The sequence below is a fragment of the Chiloscyllium punctatum genome, chromosome 26, assembly GCF_047496795.1.
Source record: "Chiloscyllium punctatum isolate Juve2018m chromosome 26, sChiPun1.3, whole genome shotgun sequence".
In the NCBI taxonomy this organism is placed as follows: domain Eukaryota; kingdom Metazoa; phylum Chordata; class Chondrichthyes; order Orectolobiformes; family Hemiscylliidae; genus Chiloscyllium; species Chiloscyllium punctatum.
The window spans coordinates 14,589,563-14,610,134 of record NC_092764.1 but is presented as its reverse complement, the minus strand read 5'-3'; the positions used below and the strand labels follow the sequence as shown (position 1 = coordinate 14,610,134).

At 42.5% G+C, this 20,572-nt stretch overlaps 1 protein-coding gene across 3 annotated transcripts in view; it reads right to left on the bottom strand.

Annotated features, from left to right (window-relative positions):
* LOC140496291 (uncharacterized) overlaps positions 1-20,572 on the bottom strand; it is a 114,281-nt gene that overhangs the window by 62,143 nt on the left and 31,566 nt on the right. For 2 of the 3 annotated variants that reach the window (XM_072595863.1, XM_072595861.1), the window contains exon 2: positions 12,626-12,802. The exons of the other annotated variant lie outside the window; for it this stretch is intronic. In XM_072595863.1, coding sequence (XP_072451964.1) covers positions 12,626-12,802 — 177 coding nt within the window. The remainder of the gene's footprint in view (positions 1-12,625; positions 12,803-20,572) is intronic. 3 annotated transcript variants of the gene reach the window in all.

The following is a 20,572-nucleotide window of genomic DNA, read 5'->3' as shown; positions in this document are numbered from 1 at the left end:
TCCAAGAAGGAAATTACCAAGACTGCTGAAATGTCACAAGAATTAAATTTGCCAATTCATAGTCCATATTACAAAATGTTTGTTCAACTCCAAATGCTTTCCAAAGTGACCTGGCAAGCCACTGACTTGGAATGCTTCAAGCCATCACCGGCATCTCCCCCTCCCACCAATCCCACATCCAATTTCCCAGAACAAGTAACAATGGACAATAAGATGCTTGGAAGGAAACACATTTAATAACAAAGAGAAAAGCAATCATTAAAATGCATTCTGAGTCAATTTGTTTTTCGAAACATGAAGCTGTACAAAAGAAAACATTTGTTTGCATTGGTACTATTAATCTCTGGGTTAGAAGACTGCTGTTTCAAGTGCTACAGGATAGGAGGTGAAGGAATGTTTCAGAGCAGTACTCGTGGAACAAGGCACTGCCAGAAATGTTGACTAAAATACTCCTCAAAACTGCAGTGTCTCAATTGGGGAATTCTGGTTCAGTTTTTTGGGTCAAGGATCAGGTACGATGTCAAAACGGTTTCTGATGACACCGGATTTCAGCAAGTGAAGGCAGGTCAGCTGACATTAAGGGGCATCTCACAAGAGGTTAGAATAAAGGGATGGAGAGATTTGAGGAAGGAAAAAGCGATTGTTTTGGAGATGAAAGAAAATGTAAAAGCAGAAAAGATTTTAAGTTCTCACTCACCTTGTCTTTAATGTTTTTAATATAATATATTTTTTATTTTTTAATATTACAAATACAAAACAATGAAATTCAAAACAGTACAAAAAACCCAAATAATAAATGAATTATTACTATTTATTTGTTTGTTGTTGGTTATTTATTTATTTAGTTAAACAGCTGGTTTAGTTTTTTTTTAATTCTATATTTTTCTATGTATGTTCATATATTTGTACATGAGGGTGGGTTGGTGATTTTTTTAATTATTTGGTCTTTAATTTTGAGGTGGAAGTTAGAGTCAGAGAGAGTCATAGAGCATGGAAACAGACCCTTCAGTTCAGCTAGTCCACACTGGCCATGTTCCCAAACTAAACTAGTCCCACTTGCCTGCATTTGGTGCATATTGCTCCAAACCTTTTCTATTTATGTACTTATCCAACTACCTTTTAAAATCTTGTAACTGTATCTGCCTGCATCACTTTCATTGGCAGTTCATTCCACACACACACAAACCACTCTTTAAAGTTGGGGGGGGGGGGAATTGTTGTCACTCCTCATGCCCCTTTTAAAGCTTTTTCCTCTCACCTTAAAATATGCCCACTAGGTTTGAACACCCCTTTCCTAGGAAAAAGACCCTTGTCATTCACCTTATCTATACCCCTCATGATTTTATACATTCCAGGGAAAAAAAAATGTCCTAGTCTTTCCAGATCAGACAGGAGAGGCTTACAGCACAAGAGATGGCTGCCCAGGTCATCATGTCAATGCCAAAGATCTGACTACAGTAACGCAAAATATCCAGCTTTTGCTCCATAGCTTGGGAGGCAGTGGCAACCCAAGACATTATCTTAATCTTGCTTCAATGTTACAACTTCTGACTCAGTCGCCTTTTCAGGCACTGACGTCCAGACACCCAGCAGTCCGAGTGGAAAAACCTCTTGCCTTTTTGCTTTCTACCTCTTAAAAACAAAGCCCCCTTTTCTCTGGTTACTGACCCTCAAATGGGGGAAAAAAGCCCAACTACCTTATCAATGCTCCTCAAATCTATCAGAATCTCCGTTCTGCCCCCAAAGCTTTGCTCCAAGCAAAACAACCCCAGTCTGTCAAGTCTTCAACTGTAGCCCAGACCTTTCAGCCCAGGCCACTATCGTGGTAAATCTCCATCTCTATTGCAATTACCTCCTTCCTATAATGTGACCACTGGAACTGCACAGAGTATTCCAGTTGTGAGTTAATCGGTGAATGAACACAGTTCCCAGCATAACCTCCTATTCTGTGCCTTGGCTAATAAAGACAAGTATTCCTTCTTAACCACCTTGTCTACCTGCGCTGCTACTTTCAACTATCTGTGGATATGCATCCCCAAGTCTTACTGAACTTCAGTATTATCCAGGGTCCTATTATCCTTTGTGTAATTCCTTGCTTCTATAGTTTCCCCACTCCAACCTTTCAAGTGCATTACCTCTCACTTTTCAGAGTTAAATTCCATTTGCCAAAGTTCTGCAAATTCAACCAGTCTGTTGATACCCTCCTGCAGTTTATGGCTATCTTCCTCATTATTTACCAACCTACCAATCTGTGTAATCCACTTACATTTTGGTCATATCCTTCACATTTAATTTCAAGTCATTAAATGTATACCATAAACAAGGAACCCTAGCACCAAGTCCTGGGGAAATCCTACTATCACTTTGCCTCAGCCAATTTTGGATCTATTTTAACCAGAAAACCTTCTCAAAATGCTGAAGTCAATATCGACAACAGTAAATGCATTTCCCTCCTCAACACCCCTCATTACCCAGTCAAAAAACTAAATGAGGGAAAGTGAGGACTGCAGATGCTGAAGATCAGAGTCGAAAAGTGTGGCGCTGGAAAAGCACAGCAGGTCAGGCAGTATCCGAGGAGCAGAAAAGTCCTTCATCAGCAATTCTGATGATGATCCTGAATTCCTGATGAAGGGCTTATGCGTGAAATGTCAACTCTCCTGCTCCCCGAAAAACTGAATGATCCAATTCGTCAAACACAGACTTCCCTTAACAAATCCATGCTAGTTATCCTGATTAATCCAGGTCTCTCCAAACGCAGATATGTTCTGTCCTTCAGAATTTGCTCTCAAAACTTCCTCACCAAAGAGGTCAGACTGACCGGCTTGCAACTTTTTGGTCTACTTTGTTTTTTGAAACAGGGAAAAAACAAATCAGTGGGAGAAACAGCTGCCCCCACCAGTCCACTAGCACCTCACTTGTGGCCAGAATTTGGTGTTAAAAATTATTGCCAAAGTCTCTGATATCAATTCCCTTAAAAAGACTGGGATACATCTCATCTTGACCAGTGGATTGAACTGCATTGAAGTCTGCTAAACCTATTACTTCCTCTCTCTCCGAAATGTCTTCTAACATTTCACTGTCCTGATGATACCTGATTGGCCTTTTCCACTGTAAGGCCAACACAAAGTCATCAATGAGGACTGTGCCCACCTCTTCTTGGTCCCGATACAGAGTTACTTCTCTGGTCCCTCATGGTTATTTCTCTTGCTCTTTACAGAAGCAAACAAAAAAACCCTTTGGTGCAACGTCAGGTTGGAAGGTCAATGCAGGGTTGATGAGGACTCCAAGACCAATCTGGTTGACCCAGATTAAATGGCCAACAGCTATTGGAAGGGGCAGACTGGGAGTGAACCTGGTTACAAGGAGACAGAGCTTGCAGCAGGGGATGACATCATGACTCTGTTGTTCTTACTTAGCTGGAACAAAATAATGATTCAAATCTGAATTCTGGTCAAGATGCAATTGCAAAGGGGTAGTGGAGGGCTCAAATATGCGGTGATTGATACAGCTAGGTTTCAGTGTTTAGAAAGCTGATCTTATGTTTCTCGAAGAAAAGCTAGCAAATGTGGATCTTTGGAAAACCCAAAAGGGACTTTCGCAACTTTATCCAAAGGATACATGCATTCTAAAGGAGGCTGTCACTGCATTGACCTGTCAGCCAAAACCATGTCAGGGGATATCGAGAAAGCAGTGAGGGAAGGAAGACATGTCAAAGTGCTGCAGGGTATAAGAATATTGCTGACTCACTCACTGCTACACTACACCCTACTCACCAGTTTTAATTCCATCTTTCCTCTCTCGCTCTCACACATTCATTTCATCTTCCTCTGCAAGTACACATAAAACTATTTGACCCAATATCAATAACCTTCACGCAGCATGGCTCTGTACTGGCAATACTTTTGAGCCAACTAATTCATAATATTTTAATAGACTTTCCTTGGATTGTCCCTCACTAGCAAAGCAATTTTTCCTCTTCTATTCACTGGGTTATGGTTTTATTTCATATGTTATTTACAATTTGTAGTTTGCCAAATTAGGCAGTAAGACAGTACCTTCAGTTTCAATTTCAAACAAAAAGCAGGAGAAATGACTTTATGGTCCAACTTAGGATTCTCTCATTAGTGATCCAGCAAGTTTTCTTTAATACGGAAGAACTCATTCAGTGTGACCCATATACCATTTCCATAGTTCTTGCTCATCTACCTATTCTCCTATCCTATCCAGGAATCCAGGCATCAATTCTTCCCTCTGTTGAAAGCTGCCTAACTGCACTTGTGTACAATTATGGTTCAACTGGGACTTTTTTCACTGGAGCGCAGGAGGTCACCTTATAGAGGTTTATAAAACCATGACATGCATAGATAAGACCATAAGACATAGCAGTGGAAGTAAGGCCATTTGGCCCATTGAGTCCACTCCGCCATTCAATCATGGCTGATGGGCATTTCAACTCCACTTACTCGCATTCTCCCCGTAGCCCTCAATTCCTTGTGACATCAAGAATTTATCAAGTTCTGCCTTGAAGACATTTAGCATCCCGGCCTCCACTGCACTCTGCGGCAATGAATTCCACAGGCCCACCACTCTCTGGCTGAAGAAATGTCTCCGCATTTCTGTTGTGAATTTACCCCCTCTAATTCTAAGGCTGTGTCCATGGGTCCTAGTGTCCTCGCCTAACGGAAACAGTTTCCTAGCATCCACCCTCTCCAAGCCATGTATTATCTTGTAATTTTCTATTAGATCTCCCCTTAATCTTCTAAACTCCAATGAATACAATCCCAGGATCCTCAGCCGTTCCTCATAGGTTAGACCTACCATTCCAGAGATCATCCGTGTGAATCTCCGCTGGACACGCTCCAGTGCCAGTATGTCCTTCCTGAAGCGTGGGGACCAAAACTGGACACAGTACTACAAATGGGGCCTAACCAGAGCTTTATAAAGTCTCAGTAGCACAACGGTGCTTTTATATTCCAACCCTCTTGAGATAAGTGACAACATTGCATTTGCTTTCTTAATCACGGACTCAAACTGCATGTTTACCTTTAGAGAATCCTCAACTAGCACTCCCAGATCCCTCTGTACTTTGGCTTTACGAATTTTCTCACTGTTTGGAAAGTAAAAAGATAAGGTGAAAAGTGGGTGCCCTTTCCCTAAGGTGGGAGATTTCAAGGCCAGAGGCATTTTTTTTTAAAAAGGGAAGAGGAGAAAGATTTTTTTAAAAAACATGAGAGGCTTTTCTTCTTAAAACTACAGTGGTTCATGTTTGGAATGAACTTCGAGAGGAAGTGGTGGATGTGGGTCCAGTTACAACATTTAAAAAATTCAGATAAGTACATGAATAAGAAAGGTTTGAAGCGATAGGGCCAAGCGCAGGCAAGTGGGACTAGTTTAGTTTGGGATTATGTTCAGCATGGACAGGTTGAACCGAAGGGTGTGTTTCCATGCTGTATGACTCTATGACTTCTAATTTTGCTTCCTACTTCCAATTTTAATAACTTGGTTCTCCTCCATGTTTTTTCACAAACAGCAGCCGATGCTAAATCAGTTAAAGTTTAAATCAGAGATAGACACATTTTTGTTAAGCAAAAGATAGGTGTATGGGCCAAAAGGTAGGTGTATGGAATGAAACCAGAGATCAGCCATGATCTCACTGAATGATGGAACAGGCTTGAGGGACTGAATGGCCTCCTCCTGTCCCTGTGTTGCTTCATGAACGAAATGGAAGCTCACTTATAAATCAAGGACACACCAATACTGTTATCCTCACTTCGTAATGTAACAATAGCTTGTCAGTATCAAATACAGGAGTTATTAGGTGATATGACAATACAGAGACTATGTATATTTGAAACCGTGAGATCCCAAATTATCGTATACCTTGGAGGACAAGCTACAGAGAACCCAGTTCACTCAGCAAGACTGAGCTAGCAAACAGAAGAATGTGCATTCCGTGACATAAATTCTGATCATTATACACTTGCTCTTTTAACAGAAAACAAACAAATAAAACACATATAAGCAAGTGGAGATATGGGAATAATAAAAGTCCAAAGTTTACAAGTTTGTTACAGGAGAGAAAAATGCTCAAAAACAAATGTTGTCATAGATAATTTAAAAATCACACAACACCAGACTATAGTCCAACAGGTTTATTTGGGAGCTCTAGCTTTCGGATCACTGCTCCTTCATCAGGTAGCTGTCTGAAAGCTAGTGCTTCCAAATAAACCTGTTGGACTATAACCTGGTGTTGTGTGATTTTTAAATTATTTTTAACTTTGTACACCCCAGTCCAACACCGCTCCTCCACATCATAAATAACTTAGATTTATTAATAAAGAACTGAAGGTTTTCCTCAATTGGACAGAGGATAAATCGGACATAATGTAAAGATATAGTTGTGGACAGGGAAATGTTTTGCTTCTCAGAACTTGCAAAACTTAAGGTTAATGAGAAATCTTCATAGCAGCTGCGTTCTGGAATATTTCAAACATCTGCTCGAATAGATCAATAGATAGGAGGAGAAACACAGAAATAAAATTCAATGGTTCATTTGTCTAACTTTGATTTCCCTTTACTTATTTGTCAAATCAACTAGCAATTATGTTCGCCCGTTGCCAGCATTGAATCATGTCAGACAAGAGGTTATTTAGCCTGGTAAATCAATGTCAATGCTTTCCTCAGGAGCCAGGCTATTAGTTCCATTCCTCTATTCTTTCTCTATAGTCCTGCAATGATAAGATAATATTGTGGGGCACAACGTTTGGTAAGGTCCATTGGGTGTGACTGGATGTAATACAGAACTCCCCCCTATGTGGTGTCCAAGTCAATAAATATTTCAAGCCCATTCGGAAGCTAAACTGGAAAGCTGCATTCACCGATTTTTTTTATTTGGCCACCATTTGCTACTTGCACTAAATTTTCAAAATGAGGTTGGTCCAAGGTACCATATTTTCAATAATGAGAAACTAATCAGCCATTAACTGAAGCTATATTTATCTGAAGATGTTTGGCAGTTTGGAGCTTGAATCTCACGATATGAAAATAATAAGCTTTTCATCCTAATTTTGCTTCCTACTTCCAATTTTAATAACTTTGTCTTCCTCCCTGCTTTTCCACAAATAACAGCCGATGCTATATCAGTTAGAGTTTAAATCAAGAGATAAACATATTTTTATTAAGCAAAGATATTAAGGGATATGGGCCAAAAGGAAGGTGTATGGAATGAAGCCAGAGATCAGCCATGGTCGCACTGAATGATGGAACAGGCTTGAGGGACTGAATGGTTTCCTCTTGTTCCTGTGTTGCTTCATGAACTAAGTGGAAGCTCAATTTTCAGTAATTTGTACCGATCAGGACAAACGCAAGAATGCCAAATTTCAAATAATGTATACGTCAGGAATGTGGCATAATTGGCTGACAAATGACTGATGTAAAAGTCAGATAGAAGGGGCTGGATTTTAGAGACCATCTGCAGCTGGAAAAATAGGAATGGGGTGGTGCTGTCTCATAAGAAAGGGAGACATGCCATTGGTAGAAATGCCAAGTAGCAGGGGTGCCATCTGCCTGTGGTCCAATTGGGACACAAGTGGGCAATGAATGATGGGTCAAGAGCCTTCTCCTGCGATCAGACAAGCCTGTAACACGTGTGCAGTCCAGCGGGTCATTCTGGCTACTGCACAAAAGACGGGGGAGGGCACAACAAAATGCTTCCTTCCTGAGTCTCTAAGATCAACTGGAGACCCATCCCAACTCTCTCACTGACAGCATAACCCATCTCTGCCCTCTCTGGAACCAGTCAGTGAAATCCCACATCTTCCTGGAATGTCTGCTCCTCTGTCTAGTTGCAGTACCAGCAATGACCACTATTCCCAATAATGCTGCTGGTGTCAGATTGGCCACTGGTTTTAGGAGGAGTCAGGACTTCTCCTGAAGGAGGGCTGGAAATCTTGCCTCAATTATTAAGCAGCCAGAAAAAATTAAAATGGATTGAGTTGGTCACCTACCCTCAATATTCACACCAGGAAGTCTGTCCGTCTGTGTACAATCCAGCCATGTGTCCCACAGCGAGACAATGATGCCACTTTGATGCCCCAAGTTGAACAATAGATATCATTCAGGGTTCCCATAAAGACCCATTTCTCCACCTCATGATAGTACCAAAGAGGCAGGGACCTTGTTTCTCACTGAGAGACAGCCCCTCCGACAGTTCAAACCCTCCACGATCACCCCATCTTAGTTTTGTGTGAAGGAAGTGTTAGGAGAAAGTTAAACTGCAGATGCTGGAGATGTGAGTTTCAGAGTGTGGTGCTGGAAAAGCACAGCAGGTCAGGCAGCATCCGAGGAGCAGGAGAATCGACGTTTTGAGCATAAACTTTTCATCAAGATGATGCATTTCTTTCAAGCTTATGTCCAAAACATCGATCCTCCTGCTCCTTGGATGCTGTCTCAACAGCTGTGCTTTTCCAGCATCACACTCTTCAACTTTGAAGGAAGCGTTAGCTCAGATTTATCCAAAGTGTCATAGGTGGAATAAAGGTCACCAAATTGTAACTGCTTCTCCCTCCACATCTGTTCCCTGACCTGCAGTACCACTAGCATTTTCAGCTCGGTTTTGTTATTGTCATTTTCCAGTATTTGCATTATTTCACCTGACTTCATATAGTTGAATCTTATGTTATCACATGAGGCAATTAAGGAAAGAGCCAATTTTGTTGGGATAGTTAAGAGAATGAAAAAAATAGAGCCATGCCTAGTGTTATCTATAATGTGATTTTTTTTTTGTCTCAATTTTCTCTACAGCTCACTGGATATGTAGCAACATAGCTATCAACCATTATCCTGCGCTTTACCCAAAAAGCAATTCTCTGCATGTCCTCCCATGGTCCAACATTCTGCCAATGTTATCAGTGAGGAGACCAATCTTGAGCTGGACATGCAGAATGGCACATTTTCCAGCTGAAACCTCTTTCCATCCTTAGAGAGAGATGTTGATACTAATTATATTACAGCATCCTGATGTATATGAACAGGGTAGAGATAGGGTTTAATGAATCTGTCAATGAGCTTGAAGTACGCTCTGATGTAACTGTAACCTCAGTCATGAGATGGGACAATGCCAGGTGGTCAGAATCTGTATGACTCAATGTGCTGCTCTGTAGCATTACCATCATTTACTTCCTGGTGTTTATAAATGTTTAAGATGACCGAGAAGACTGGCTTGAGCTGGTGTGTAGATCCAAAAGACCCCATACTAAAAACCAGACTGTGTCCTCAGTTTGTGTTTTATTTATACCAGTTAATCACACCCAGTGCTAAAATCATTGACCATCTTGTCAACTCCAAAGTAATGTTTGCTTTTAAGAAAAAGCAAACATCCTCAATTGGATTGTAGACACATTTAAATAAAAACTCATTCAGACCTGTGAAGTCTCCGACACAGATGAGATTTGGACCTGGGCCTTCTAATCCAGAGAGAGGCACTACCACTTTGCAACAAGACTCTTGTTGGACTAATTAAATTGCACCTGAGTTTTCTAAATGCAAAGCCACAGAGATAGTTAAGGCAATTAGCATATATTCCATTAAAGATGTAGTTTATGAGGAAGGGGATAAATAAAACGTTCACATTGATATATTAAGGGTGTGGTGAGGTTCACTGAAACAGAAAGCAAAAAGTGGCCCTTCAGCCCATCAAGTCTGCACTGATACGTGAGAAACACCTGATCTTGAGCCTAATCCCATCTACCAGCACTTGGCCCATAGCTTTGAATGTAATGGCATTCCAAATACTCATCCAGTTACATTTTCAAGGATTTGAGGCAACGCATTCCAAACAGTTACCATCCTCCGGGTAAAAAAAAAAGTTTTTCCACACATTTCCCAAAACATACCTTGAACCTGTGTCCCCTTGTGACTGATCCTTCAACTAAGGGGAACAGCAGCTCCTTAATCACGCTGCCTATGCCCCTCTTCATCCTGTACACCTCAATCAGATCACCCCTCAGTCTTCACTGCTCCATCAAAAATAATTGAAACCTATACAACCTTTCTTCAAACTTAATTTTCCATCTTAGGCAGCATCCTGGTGAATTATATCTGGAACCCCTCCAGTGCAATCGCATCCTTCCTATAACATAGCAACCAGAACTGCACACGATCTCCAGCTGTGGCCTCACTAAAGTTCTATACAACTCCAACGTAACTTCCACAGTCTGCTTTTGTAAACTATGCCTTAATGATAAAGGCAAGTGTCCCATATGGCTTTTTCACCACCCTAACATACCTTCAGAGATCGATGCATAAACAAAAAAAAATGAAAGGTGTTCACTAATTGGGTTAAATAAAATTTAAGAGTTCAGTAACAGCCTTTGTAAATCTATGTGAAGAGACACAGGCTACCAATATCAGTAACATAATTAAATTTGTTTCCCAGAACAAGCTGAGGAGTTACATTTTTCTTTAAAAGAGAAAAGCCATCTCAGAAATAAAATGAAAGCCATACTTGTAGTCATTGATTTATTATGCTATATTGACAATCACACTGAAGTACACTGTAACAATAACTTTCATACAGTACTTTGAACAGCTGGTAACTCAGAGCTGCACTAGACTTGGTAGAAAGGAAGACATGAGGGAGAAAAGATAGTATGGGAAGGGGGTGGAGTGCAGATGTGCTTGGGCAAGGGAGCTGAACATTGTCACCATGGGTGCAACAGAGGAGCATGCACTACTTATTTCTTCAGCTCAATTCTTTTAATATTGCTTCCTTGACCAGGCTGGTTACCATGCTCAGAATTTAAAATTAAAATTAAATTCCCTACAGTAAGGAAACAGGCCCTTCGGCCCCACAAGTCCACACCGACCCCCGAAGAGTACCCCACCCCCTACATTTACCCAACACTACGGGCAATTTAGCATGGCCAATTCACCTGACCTGTACATCTTTGACCTGTGGGAGGAAACCGGAGCACCCGGAGGAAACCCACGCAGACACAGGGAGAATGTGCAAACTCCACACAGACGGTTGCTCAAGGCTGGAATTGAACCCGGGTCCCTGGTGCTGTGAGGCAGCAGTGCTGACCAGAGTCATTGTGCCGCCCTAAGTTAGCTTGGGTCATTACACTACATCATTTTTTTTTAAAAACGGGTCACAGCTTCTCGTTATGCGTGTATGTAAACAGCAGATTCTATCTATTCACAGAGGAAGCAGATCGAGTGAACCATGTTAGGGTACAGGTAATGTCAGTGTTACTTTGCCTAGCATGCATGTGTTGTGGACCAGGCCAGACCCCCGCAACACATTTCAAGGTAGCCCACACCCTAACTTTCCTAGTTATTTTAAGCAGTCGTAGAGTGGATATTCAAGGAGTGATGCAGCTGACCCAACCACTCAATTCTAAACAAAATTCCTTCTGGGCGGCACGGTGGCACAGTGGTTAGCACTGCTGCCTCACAGCGCCAGAGACCTGGGTTCAATTCCCGCCTCAGGCGACTGACTGTGTGGAGTTTGCACGTTCTCCCAGTGTCTGCGTGGGTTTCCTCCGGGTGCTCCGCCGGTTTCCTCCCACAGTCCAAAGATGTGGGGGTCAGGTGAATTGGCCATGCTAAATTGCCCGTAGTGTTGGGTAAGGGGTAAATGTAGGGGTATGGGTAGGTTGCGCTTCGGCGGGGCTGTGTGGACTTGTTGAGCCAAAGGGCCTGTTTCCACACTGTCAGTAATCTAATCTAAAACAGGATTTATTCATAAACTACTGAATGAAACACAAACAAAAGTGAACCGAATTTAGAATAATTTAATCTGTCTGAAAACCCAGTGGACTCTATCGCAACTTAGTGACACTGTGCCAAATACATTCAACATCCATAAACATGCCCTTGGCAAACAAAAGTAAAAATCAAGCACAGACTCTTACAGGAGAGATGTCAAGGAGAGAGAGGATCAGCATGGAGCTGCTTCGTTGGGTCCTCAGCAGCCTCTCTGGATTCCCAACTCAAACTTGAATAGTAGCTACAAACAAAAACAGCTTGCTAATACCAAAGCAAACCCAACCCTGAACTGGGAAAACTGCCAATCCCGTTTCATTGTACAAGTATTTTACAAAAAACACAAAAGCATTTTCAAGTAGATATTCCAGATTTATCAGAACCTCTGCTTTTACAACCCCTCTGAATAAAAAGGACAACATAACCTTCTTGAACGAGCAGCATCATCATACATTAAAAATGCCACTCACTTGCAAGTGGCCCTTTCACTTTCTACAGCTTATGAACCATCAAACTTCAAATCAGTGGGATGCTTCCTGTCAGGTATTTAAATCAACCTGTTTGGGCATACATCCTTGGTTGGCAGGACTTGAACCCAGACTTCCTGACCCAGAGATAGGGACATTACCATTGTGCCACAAAGAGCCCTACAGTTAGCACTGCATCTTCTGGCATAGTGAGCAATTATATGGGAGGTCCAATACATCTGACAGCAGCCAAAACAAAAATGTGGTAGTGTGTCTGAGGAAGGGTACAGTCTTCAGTTGTGTACTAGGAGAACAAGAGTGAAAGAAGCCATCATCAACCTGCTGAAGCAGCAAGAAACAAAAAAAAAAATCACTGGGAAATTAAACTATACCTGTCGCTGGTCTGCTCTCTCTATGGCTGCATTAGCACCATAGGCATTACAGGACTCCACAATGTAGTCTGAGCTGACTCCAAGCACAGAACTTGAACCACCACAGGAGCCATCACAAACCACAATCACACGGGGCAATTCACACGCTGGGATCTTCTTCAAGTATTCCTCAGTGAACTAGACAGAGAGTGGTGGGGGGGAGAGAAGGAAAAACAAACAGATGTTACTTACATATTTACCCAAAATCAATAGGATGGAAGTGTGCCAATTCACTCTCTTATTAAGAAGCTATGGAAAGGTCTTTGATCCAGTCAGCTGTCAAAAGAAATTAAAATCATCAGATTTCACCACAGTCTCTAGAAACGGAAGGTCAAACCTGGATCCAAATCTCCATGACAACAATGCCAGCTGGCATGTTATTAAAATTGATCAGCATTGGCTGCGGTTACAAAAAGAAAGGCAGTAATCAGATAAGCTAAGCATCATCATTTATTAAGGGTTATCATCAAAGGCAAAGCAAGACTTTGAGAAGGAGATGAGGTTTCAATTCAGATGTGCTGAGATGCGAATCTGGAATTTTAACTCTTTAGTCTAAGTATTTTTCTAAAACTTTCTGCACTTTTCGCAAAAGACTTACAAAAATGTCAAAAGAAGAAAAGTCAAAGTCTTTTGGATCGTGTTGAACAAAACAGTGCACTCTCTGGTCAATACTTATCCCTCAGCCAACATCAATAAAAATAGCAGATCACGTCAGCATTATCACAAGGATGTAGCTGGGAGCTTGCTGTACCAAAATTGGACGATGTTTCCCTGCACTGCAACAGTGATTTGATTTCAAAAGTCTCCATTGCTGGAAAAGCACTTTGGATTATCCCAAGGTCACTGCATAAATATGCAAATCTTTCAGTCTGTCTGTCCATCTAGTTTGACAAAGATAGAACAGAAGGAAATAACAGGCAAAATGTTTTCAGTGAAAGTAGGTTGCCCCCACAGTTCAGAGGTAGCGGAGACTTCAGCAAGGGGAATAGATTAGTTAAACACAGTGCAGGAAACTTCTCTATTTATAAAGCAGAACCCATACTTTTGCTAATCATAACATGAAAATTAATTCTCCCCCACCCCAGGGGACACACTTATCTTTTGAGAGGGAAGTACATTAAAATGGTTTTGATTAAAAGAAATCTCTCTACATGAGAAAGCCAAACAAACATTCTGGTTTAAAAACACACTCAATATAAAAACCACCATCCTGTTCAGCAGGATGTTCAGGTGCAATCTGATTGTTTTTTTGGGATTATAACAATTTTACCCACTGGCCCAAGAATAAGGTTTCTTTTTCAAATCTTATATAAATCAATTTGTTTTATTTTTTATCAATTATCAACAACTTAAAGTCATGCTGTTTGAAAATGTTATTACACATCACTGGACTAGGTGGGATTTGAACAGAGGCCTCCTGGATCAGAGGCAGGGACTCTACCACTGGACCACAAGAGCCCTCCATCTTAATCTGATGTCCAGTACCCTCTGTCCAATTCAGAATGCAGGGCGACCTCCCCCACATCTGTGGGTCCAGTTACTGTGGTTTCAGTTACCTGTGGTTTTCCGGGGCCCAAACATATTATAGGGAACACTCCAGAACCAGGGACCAGGAGGCTGCTGGGAAGGTATGTTACCCATTTAAATGAATGTGTTTGCACCTGTTTGCGGTTTCTGGCTTCCACCTCGGAACGTATCCCCTGCAGGTAAGGTGTGGGGGTGGGGAAACTACTAGCAAGCACAGTTTCATTATTTCTGTTGCCTCCTGCCACTCAAATCAGGTTAAAGAGTGAACCTCAATTCCTGGAGTTTCAACCTTAATGAGTAGTCTGAGCCTCCTGATCAAATGCATTATGGAAGTCCATATAAATAACATTCATTTCCTCTTGCCCAATAATTCATTTTTTTTTTGGAGTGACTAATGAGTTCAGTTGCAGCAATAACATAAAAGTCGGTAGGGAATTTACATCAATTACACAGAATTTAATCATTTGGCACAACCGATATTGCTCTGTAAGCAAATGCTGCCACTATTTTGAATACAAGATCAAAATCAGCAATAAGAGAGTTGCTGAATTAAAGCAATGCTGCCAGAGGTATAATCACTGGTCAGGCCTCCAGTGTTATTCTTGCTCTATAAATAGTTTTGGTCGCCTAACGAGTGGAGCGATTATTTAAATCTCGATATGCCCATCCTGCTTCGTCAGAAACACAAGTTATTAATGAGCCAGGCTGACAATTCTGAATCTCAGCCGTGCCCCCTCACTTATTTGTTTATTCAGCTGAAACTAGTTCTCAGCGGTTCAGCACATTTCAGAGGAGAAACATTTTTCTTTGCCAATAAGTTGCTGACAAAGTAGGTTCAGGAAACTAACCTTTCCAACTACAATTTTGCTCATTAAAAATCTCACGCAAAAAAACTTTCTCACGTTCCCCCAATGGGATGGGCAGATTTCCAAACCTCAGCAGCAGGTAAAAGATGAATATAAAATGACTAACAAATTTTCCCGGGATTTTAAAAAAAATCATGTACAAAGGATAGGAAGATCAAACAAAAACAAAATTAGCAGCAGGAATGCTCACTACTTCATTGTTGCCACGTACAAGTTTCTATTGGGAGGTTAGGTCTTTATTTTCAGACTTGCTAGAATATTACTGTTAAAATATAAACACACACAGTCATACAGGACAGAACTAACAGCGTAGGTGCTACTATGCGCTGACTCCTGAACCCAGCTTATGTCTAGTTCACAAAGCACAAACACTGAACACACTGCAAACAACTTCACTAATTCAGGAAATATGGCTCATGTGACCAAAGATCACCCAAACGAAATATTAAAATTGTGTCCCCAGATTTCTTCTATTAGGAACACAGGAATAGAGTAGGCTATTCCCCGCACTGCCCGGTTCTACCTCCTTCCCAAGATCCACAAGCCTGACCACCCTGGCCGACCCATTGTCTCAGCATGCTCCTGCCCCACTGAACTCATCTCTACCTACATTGACACTGTCCTATCCCCCCTAGTCCAGGAACTCCCCACATACGTTTGAGACACCACCCACACCCTCCAACTCCTCCAAGACTTCCGTTTCCCCGGCCCCCAACGCCTTATCTTCACCATGGATATCCAATCCCTCTACACCTCCATTCGCCATGACCAGGGCCTCCAAGCCCTCCGTTTTTACCTCTCCAGACGTCCCCAACAGTATCCTTCCACTGACACTCTCATTCATTTGGCCGAACTGGTCCTCACCCTTAACAATTTCTCCTTTGAATCCTCCCACTTCCTCCAGACCAAAGGCGTAGCCATGGGCACACGTATGGGCCCCAGCTATGCCTGTCTCTTTGTTGGCTATGTAGAACAGTTGATCTTCCATAATTACACCGGCACCACTCCCCACCTCTTCCTCCGCTACATTGATGACTGCATTGGCGCCACCTCGTGCTCCCGCGAGGAGGTTGAGCAATTCATCAACTTCACCAACACATTCCACCCTGACCTTAAATTTACCTGGACTATCTCTGACACCTCGCTCCCCTTCCTGGACCTCTCCATCTCCATTAGTGACGACCGACTTGACACTGACATTTTTTACAAACCCACCGACTCCCATAGCTACCTGGATTACACCTCTTCCCACCCTATCTCTTGCAAAATGCCATCCCGTATTCCCAATTTCTCCGCCTCCGCCGTATCTGCTCCCAGGAGAACCAGTTCCACCATAGGACACACCAGATGGCCTCCTTCTTTAGATACCGCAATTTCCCTTCCCACGTGGTTAAAGATGCCCTCCAACGCAACTCGTCGACATCCCGCACCTCCGCCCTCAGACCCCACCCCTCCAACCGTAACAAGGACAGAATGCCCCTGGTGCTCACCTTCCACCCTACAAACCTTCGCATCAACCAAATCATCTGCCAACATTTCTGCCACCTCCAAACAGACCCCACCACCAGGGATATATTTCCCTCCCCACCCCTTTCCGCCTTCCGCAAAGACCGTTCCCTCTGTGACTACCTGGTCAGGTCCACACCCCACTACGACCCACCCTCCCATTCTGGCACTTTCCCCTGCCACCGCAGGAACTGTAAAACCTGTGCCCACACCTCCTCCCTTACCTCTATCCAAGGCCCTAAAGGAGCCTTCCACATCCATCAAAGTTTCACCTGCACATCCACCAATATCATTTATTGTATCCGTTGCTCCCGATGTGGTCTCCTCTACATTGGGGAGACTGGGCGCCTCCTAGCAGAGCGCTTTAGGGAACATCTCCAAGACACCCGCACCAATCAACCAAACCGCCCCGTGGCCCAACATTTCAACTCCCCCTCCCACTCTGCCGAGGACATGGAGGTCCTGGGCCTCCTTCACCGCCGCTCCCTCACCACCAGACGCCTGGAGGAAGAACGCCTCATCTTCCGCCTCGGAACACTTCAACCCCAGGGCATCAATGTGGACTTCAACAGTTTCCTAATTTCCCCTTCCCCCACCTCATCCTAGTTTCAAACTTCCAGCTCAGTTACTGTCTCCTTGACTTGTCCGACCTGCCTATCTTCTTTTCCACCTATCCACTCCACCCTCTCCTCCTTGACCTATCACCTTCATCTCCTCCCCCACTCACCCATTGTACTCTATGCTACTCTCTCCCCACCCCCATCCTCCTCTAGCTTATCTCTCCATGCTTCAGGCTCACTGCCTTTATTCCTGATGAAGGGCTTTTGCCCAAAACGTCGATTTTGCTGCTCGTTGGATGCTGCCTGAACTGCTGTGCTCTTCCAGCACCACTAATCCAGTATTTGGTTTTCAGCATCTGCAGTCATTGTTTTTAACCTTATTCTGCCCATCAAGCCTGCCCTCCCATGCAATATTATCATACAAGGTCAAAACTTCACTGTCTTTTATCCACTCTATCCCCAGAACCCTGCACACTATTGGTATCAGAAATCTACAATAAAAATACTCAAAAACTGAGCCGGCACAGCCCTCTATTTTATGATCTTGTCCTCCACCGAAGGACACATTGGTTCACAATGTAGTCTGCGATACCTTCCTTGATGACCACTCCTAGTATATTGAGGTATTTGCTGCCTCGAACAGGACATGGAATGGGTAAGTTCCCTGCCAGTTATCCATCTTTGTCTTTGGCCTCTCATTAGGGATATACAAACATTGCCTCTTCTGTGGATACTCAATGTTCTTAGATAACAAGCTGGTTTATTGCATGATGGTGAAAAGGACAACTACATTTGGTCAGGCATGATTGCTAAGATGTTAGTGAGCTGGGATAGACCCTCTTGCCTGGCTCCTCAGAATGTGTGCAACATCACGAGAATAAACATAGTTTGGAGCGCTGCTTCTTTGTCAGCAGCAGTTCAAAAGTTAGTGCTTCCAATTAAACCTTATGGACTATAAACTGGTTTTGAGTGATTTTTAGCTTTGTATACCCCAGTCCAACACCAGCATCTCCAAATCATAACATGAACATCAGCTGCTTCAAAGCCATTACATTCAACAACAATCTCACTTTCACTGATTCACAAACGTCGGAGTGCATTCCTACAGTCTCTACCCAATGCTGATGATCTTGCCAGCCTCACATTTGAGGGGACAGGAATCATTAGAGGGAAAACTCTGTCACCACCTGCCTGATTGTTATCTGCAAGAGGTTAAGGATCATAATTAAAGGTCGAGAAAGTTTGGTGCTGGATAAAGCCCAGTGGGTCAGACAGCTTCCAAGAGTTGACTGAAGAGCCCTGCCCGAAACATCGACTCTCCTGCTCCTCGGATGCTATCTCACCTTCTGTGCTTTTTCCAGCACCACACTTCATTGACTTGGATTCTCCAGCATCGGTCGACCTCACTATATCATAACTACAGGTGCATCAGGAGAAAGGCAAGTAGGTGCAGAGGGTGACTTCACTTACTGTTGCATCTAAAAAGATAGCATCACCAAGAATGCCTCAGCACAGCGACGTCAGCTATGATTTGGCCCTCAGGTCTCGGGTTGGGACTTGAATCCACAAACCTCTGACAAAGGAGGACAGGAATGTCACCAAGGAACCATGACTAGCACTTGCTGAAATAACAACATTCAAAATATAAGGATTCTAAGCAGGAGTGGGGTGGGTGGGTGGGGGGGTTCAGATGTGAGAAACTGACCAAAACAAAATTGGAGACATAATTTTGTACTTTTTGAAAAGCAGTATTACAAAGAAATTAGATGATTCTTCCCTCTTGTTTCCCTCTTGCTTCTCTACATATGATGTGGACTGGTGTTGGACTGGGGTGGACAAAGTTAAAAATCACACCAGATTATAGTCCAACAGGTTTATTTGGAAGTAGTAACTTTCAGAGTGCTGCTCCTTCATCAGGTAACTAGTGCAGCAGGAACGCAAGAGACAGAATTTATAACTAAAGATCACAGTGTCAAGCAATTAAAAGAATATATTGAACGAATCTAGATTGCTGTTAAGTCTTAGAATGGGTTGCAGGTTTCAGTTCATTCTTATGTAAATCCCAGAACTTCTTTTAAGTCACATTCTGGATATAACTTAAGATTTCATAAAAAAACAAGGTGACATCTCAGCTCATACAAAGCCTTAAAGGCGAGAGGTTAGAGTCTGTCTGTATCCCAATCTTGATTCAGACTGGTTCTATTTCCAAAGCAGAAATTTATAAAATGTTATATGGATTGACTGTCTGCAGGTTGTGTGTTTTTTGAGCAAAAATAGAATGTATGTGCAAATACAAATTCACCCCACAGACATACGTGTGCACATGAGGGAGGAAGAGACAGAGAGAGAGAGAGAGAGAGAGAAAATAGTGCAGTGGGGTCACCTGTACTGTGACATGAACCCAAGGTCCCGGTTGAGGCCACCATCATGGATATTGAACTTGGCTATCAGCCTCTGCTCGGCTACTTCGCGTTGTTTAATAAATGACCATATGCGTGTTCCCCCTTCTCTACCAATGGAGAGGTAATTACTGAGTTGTACAGTCACTGGTCTAATAATCCAGACATCCAAATAAATTTTGAAACCCAGTTTCAAATCCCACCAAAGCAGGTTGTGGAATATGAACTCAAAAGTTTTGGAATTAAGATTCTAATGATGACCTCAAAACCATTGTCACTTAACAGAAAAACCCATCTCGTTCACAGATGTCCTTCAGGGAAGGTAACTGTCATTCTTACTCAGTCTAGTCCTATATGTGACTCCAGGCCAACATCAACTGTTTGATTCTTAGGTTCTAAGTTGCACTCTCGATAATTAGGATTGAGCAATAAAGTACTGGCCTAGCCACTGACAGCCCATTCCGTGAACGTACAATGAAAATATTACTGCCAATTTTTAATTCCTACTTTCGGAAGATTTTTTGAGAAATAAAATTTATGCGCATGGTCTCCTTTGCTTGTGAAATAGCACAGACTTGTCCAACTGCCATAAATGCTCTTTTACAAAAGACTGGCAGAACATTACCAAGGTTGGAATGAAAAGTTGGTGATGGAATTTAAAAGAGAGATGTTGAGAGAAAAACCAGGAGGGAGAAAATGGTGATACAGTCCCAGAGGTGAGTGTTCTGAGTAAATCTGGGGTTGCATTGTATTACGATAAAGCTGATCACCCATTCTTTCAGGGGGGTATTGTGGCGTAATGTTACTTGATAATTGATCCAGTAGTCCAACCAATGGGTTCAAATTTCATCATGGAAAGTGGTAAAAGCTAAATCCAGTTAATTAATTAAAAATCTACAGTTGAAAATGAGTTTCAGAAGAACTTGAAACTAACGTTTATTTGTTGTAAAACCTCATCCTGTTCGCATGTCCCTTTGGGAGAGAGATCCACTATCTTGCCCACTCAAGCCTTGTGCACAGCCAGACCAACAGCAGTGCATTTAACTCTTA